General features: G+C 34.1%; 1 protein-coding gene across 1 annotated transcript in view; it reads right to left on the bottom strand.

Annotated features, from left to right (window-relative positions):
• Positions 1-1,764: 1,764 nt before the first annotated feature.
• Positions 1,765-5,265, bottom strand: part of LOC102753641 (kelch-like protein 4) — a gene marked incomplete at its 3' end in the record, with an annotated part of 58,677 nt that continues 55,176 nt past the window's right edge. The window contains 2 exon segments of the mRNA XM_015571414.1: positions 1,765-1,951; positions 4,787-4,999. Coding sequence (XP_015426900.1) covers positions 1,765-1,951; positions 4,787-4,999 — 400 coding nt within the window.

The raw sequence follows: 5,265 nt of genomic DNA, 5'->3' as shown, positions 1-5,265 counted from the left end.
TATTTATTTTTTAAATTTCAGTATAGTTTGTATATAATATTATATTTGTTATATTAGTTTCAGGTGCACAATATAGTGATTTGACATTTTTATACCTTAAAGTGTGAGCATTCACTAATTCTTGTTACCATCTGTCACCCTGTAAACTTATCACAATATTATTGACTATTTTCCCCTTCACCTTCTTTACCTATCACCCCACTCCCTCCTTTCTGGTAAGAATCCTTTTGGTCTCTGTTTCTATGAGTATGTTTTTGTTTTGCTTTGTTTGTTAATTTGTTTTAGATTCCACATGTAAGTGAAACCATATAGTATTTTTCATTCTCTGTCTGATTTATTACCATTTTTATAACACATTCACTTATGAAATGTTAACTGAAACAGGAGCTTGAAAAAGTAACAAAAATAGAAAATAAACAAAAAACAAACATACAAATAAACCCTAAATTTTCCATTTCTCACTTTGCAGGTTAGTTTGTTTTTTTTTTTTTTTATCAGAAACTAAGGATAATTATGTTTGTATTTTATATTTAGGGCCCTTTTAATTTAAACATGAAACAAGACACATTTTGAAAGGTGGCTATTATTCATTATATTCAACAAAATGCAATAAAATATCAAGTTGTCAGACTTGAAATTAAATATAGGATCTCATTGTATTTGTTATTTTCTGAAGAACATTAGTTCTGTGAAGATATTGTACTACTTTGGAAATAATTGCAAGCTCTTGTTTTATAGTTTTATGATTAACTGTTGTATTTCCTATAGAGTCTTTCAATTTCCAGTTGTGTGTGTGAATATATAACACAGAATTTTGACTCTTGCATCATTTCCTACAGGCATCAAAATGTTTATATGTGTGATTTGACAAATTTTAGGTGGATTGGTTTTATTTCCTACACAATCAACTCTTTTTTTTATTTTATTGATTTTTTTACAGAGAGAAAGGGAGAGGGATAGAGAGTTAGAAACATCAATGAGAGAGAAGCATCGATCAGCTGTCTCCTGTACACTCCGCACTGAAGATGTCCCCGCAACCAAGATACATGCCCTTGACCAGAATCGAACCTGGGACCCTTCAGTCTGCAGGCCAAAGCTCTATCCACTGAGCCAAACCCTACAGTCAATTCTTAATTACAAAACCCTTGCCTCATTGTTTTTGGCAACATGGGGATACTACAGACTGAAAAATAAAGTGTAAAAAGGTAGGACTATAGAAAAATTGGTTCTAAGAAGGGTTCATGGTAGATATGTTGGCTTCAGAAACTGTTCCCTATTCTATTTGATAAAATTCTTATGTAAAACCATTCCTTTATTCCAGGTTTGAATTTTTGAGCTTGCTATCATTACATCAAGGTTCTTTTTAACTTATCTTTGAGCATATAACAAGAAATTGACAGCAAAGAGTTAGGGACCTATCTTCTATTTCTTTCAGAAAAAAATTTGGAGTAACTCGACCAATTTATAGTACACTGTAAACAAGTTTTCCCTGACAATGTCTTATATTGCAAAGTGAGTACTTAAATTAACAATTTTTCTACCATCAAAGTTTCTATTAAGAATTTAGCCAACACTAATTAAAAGGTTTTATCCCATAAGATAAGAAAAAAAGTTACAAAATTAAGTAAAGTACCCTACTTATGAAAATTAGCTTTAGATGCATACATTTAAATGTGACTTTATTACCCTCATAATTTGGAGGGTGTTGTAGATATATCTGCTTTTTTGAATGATACTTTCTAAATTAATTAATTTATTTGTTACCTTTCATAGCATCCATGCCTCCCACAGCATAAAGTGCCCCCACAGTTGATTTTCTAGGCTTTGTCCGAGGGCTTTGCATCAAAGGTCTTCTTTCAGGTAAGAGATGATACTTCATAGCTTCTATCAGAAGTTTCTGACATTCAAGATCACCAGTAAGTATGGAACTATTTTCCAGATCTGCCAGTAACTGAAAAGTAATGACACATGGTATATGAGGTGAAGAGCCCCTCATTAGAAAGGGCATATTTCTGTTTATATAACTTTGGAGAAAACTCAAGCTAATTCAAATGTAGATCTCTTATTATTTAACATTTTAACTTATTTAGTAACATAGTTTATTATTTAAAATGATTTAAAGCCTGATGGAATTAGTTAATGATCTATGAAGATTTATTCGACATCTTTTAAGTATATATGCATATAATCTCAAGGAGTGAAAAAGCATTCATAAAATGTGTTATTGAAAAGCAATCAAAGAGAATGGCTTTGTATGCACAAAGCAAGCATCTCTCAGCCTATGGCAGTGGGTTCTTTCTCAACCTTTTGGCCCTTTAAATACAGTTCCTCATGTTGTGACCCAACCATAAAATTATTTTCATTGTTACTTCATTTCTGTAATGTTGCTACTGTTATGAATCATAATGTAAATATCTGATATGCAGGACGGTCTAAGGCGACCCCTGTGAAAGGGTCGCGACCCACAGGTTGAGAACCTCTGGTCTATGGCATGTAGCTAGAGAAGCAGTCATGTTTTTGGTGGATTTAGGGGAGATGGTACAAATATGTCCAGTTAAAATAAAATAATATTACCCATAGGAGGTTGCATCTTTATCATTAAATCACTTTTGTAAAGTATTCTGAAAGTAGGTCTTTTAAAAAAATTATTTACGTGTATATTTATAACATCAGTAAGGAACTTGTGTTAGTAATAGCTAATACATTAGCACTATTAGGTAAGTAATACTTCTAAACATTACTCCCTGGCAGTCAATAAAACATTTATTGAATGGGATAAGAGCTAGGTAAATTATTTTCCTGAAATGAGTTGAGAAGTTAAGCTTTGTTTCAGAATTTTGCCAAGGGTTATTTAGATTAATTTCTTTGAGTTTTGGGTCCACAGTGTCATAGGGAGGAATAACAAGCAGATTGTTGGAGTGGAGGTGCTAACCTCACTCCATAAAACTTCACTGAAGTTTCCTGTTCTGTACTGGTTAACCCTAGCTCTGTTCTTGCTCCACCTGTCATCGCTGATAAATCCTTGTTTTGACTTAGCTAGTGAAACCCCAGGCATTTCCTCAATTCATACACTTCTGAAAATATGTTTGAAAAATGGGCTATATAGTTGTTGCTTTCAAAAAATATTCTTCAGAGATTTATGACCATTTAAAAATATATTTAATTTCTAGGGTATTTGCTTAAGGACACTATTAAACTTGTTTTGGAAGTTTATATTCTGTATGCTATTGCCCACCACCACCATCATCAGGAAATGTTTCCAATGACCACATTTTAGGCATAAGGCCTACTCAGGGGCGGGAGGCCAAGGCACCGCTGGTTTTGTGTTTGGGCTGGAAATTTCCCCACTCCAATAAAGTAAGGGAAGTTCAAACTAAGCATCTTGCTGAAAGAATATCATATAGACTTACAGCATTGTACAGTTAAAGGTTCTGATCCTTTATACCAGTGCATCTTAAATTTTTGCATGTTTTAAAACCATCTGGAGAACTTGTTAAAACATATTTCTGGGCATCACCCCCCCAGAAATTATTTCAGTAGGTCTGTTGTAGGGGTGTGAGTGACTGAGTTTCTAACAAGCTCCCGGGCAAGGCTATGTTTCTGGTCCAGGGACATTTTGAGCAGCACTGCTTTAGAGAATCAAATAGACCATATCATGAGAATAACACACACAAAAGTATATACATTCACAAGAATACATAAAATTTCTATAGTTTCTGAACCTTGGGTCTAATATGACATATATATTTTAATATTTCTCTTTTTGATGTTACTATTGCCTTGCCCTTTGGATAATGTCGCTATACCCAGGAGGGTAGTCAGTGTTTTTTCATTAAATACAGACAGATTCCTAAGAATAAATATGTAGTTCCATGAGATTTAATTAACAACTACAAGTTAACAAGCTAGAGAAACCATAAGTTCAACATTAACATTTAATTAGTAATTTTTTGAAAATAAATTAATTTTAATGTTTATGAAACTACTGCCTCACTTAGTACAGATAAGGTCCCTCCTTCCAAAGTGGATGATATTTGAGGACATTAGCCACAGCCTATAGAGTAAATGAAGTGTGTATATGTGTAACATATTCATGAATATATAATATGTAAATGATATATACTATCGGTCAATTTGCTACACAGAAATAATTGTGATTATCACCAATGATAGAATTATGTAGAGAGAACTGCACTCTAACCTCATTAGATTTCACATATTAAAATTCAGTATGAGGTGGGTCAATTCTGAATCTTATCGAAGGGTGTTTGTTTTTAGAATGATTTCTTCTATGAACCTTTAGCACGAATGTGGAGATGTCATTAGTATAATATTGCTTTAGTGCATCTGATACTACTATATAGTACTCTTTAGATCCTTGCAGCTAATTATCCATGTTAGTAGAATCTAACTCCTTTCTACAATCCCCTCTGGTATGCTCTTGTACTGATTATTATCACCTTGCTTACAAGGTAGGCAGGGAAAGAAAAAGTTAGCCTAGTCACTTTTCCTGCTTGTTATAAGTTCTGTTTGGTGAGAGGAAACTAAAACTAATGAGGATGCTCATTAGATAATGGGGATTATCTGTAGTTTTCAAAAATCTTTCTTTCCTCTCTCTTATCATTAATATTGCTGATTGAAGACTGGGTATGTCCTTCTGCCAAACAAATCCTGTACATTACAATTACCCAAATTCCTCTGAATGAAATAAAAGGGAAAAATCAGGAATGGATTAATTGCAAGTGGTAGTTTGAACTATAATTATATTACTGGTAAATGTTCATACCTGTGGTGGAAGTAATGGCAGTCTGATGTAAGTAAGCAGCCTGGATAGTTCTTGTTGCCTAGCCTGCACATCATGCCCCACCCAGTCCATCAGAGCATGGAAAATGGTTTCTTCATCAGGCACGTTAATATCGTCACTGCACAGAAGTTTGGAGATTTCATTAGCTGGAAGCAGGAGGAATTCTTGGTTCTTTATTACATCGATGAAGTGTTCCTAGAAAAGAGAGGTCATCTACTGAAACTTTGTTCTTTAGAAACTTCTTTTTTAAAATATTTTTTTAAAATTTATTGATTTCAGAGAGAAAGAGAGAGGGAGAGACAGAAACATCAATGATGAGAGAGAATCATTGATTGGCTGCCTCCTGCACGCCCCCTACTGGAGATTGAGCCTGCAACCTGGGCATGTGCCCTTGGCCAGAATCAAACCTGGGACCCTTTAGTCCGTAGGCTGATGCTCTGTCCATGAGCCAAACCAGCTAA

This window comes from Myotis davidii, unplaced genomic scaffold (assembly GCF_000327345.1).
Source record: "Myotis davidii unplaced genomic scaffold, ASM32734v1 scaffold1106, whole genome shotgun sequence".
NCBI lineage: Eukaryota > Metazoa > Chordata > Mammalia > Chiroptera > Vespertilionidae > Myotis > Myotis davidii.
Note: the sequence above shows the minus strand (reverse complement) of the source record. Positions and strands in the feature narration are given on the sequence as shown.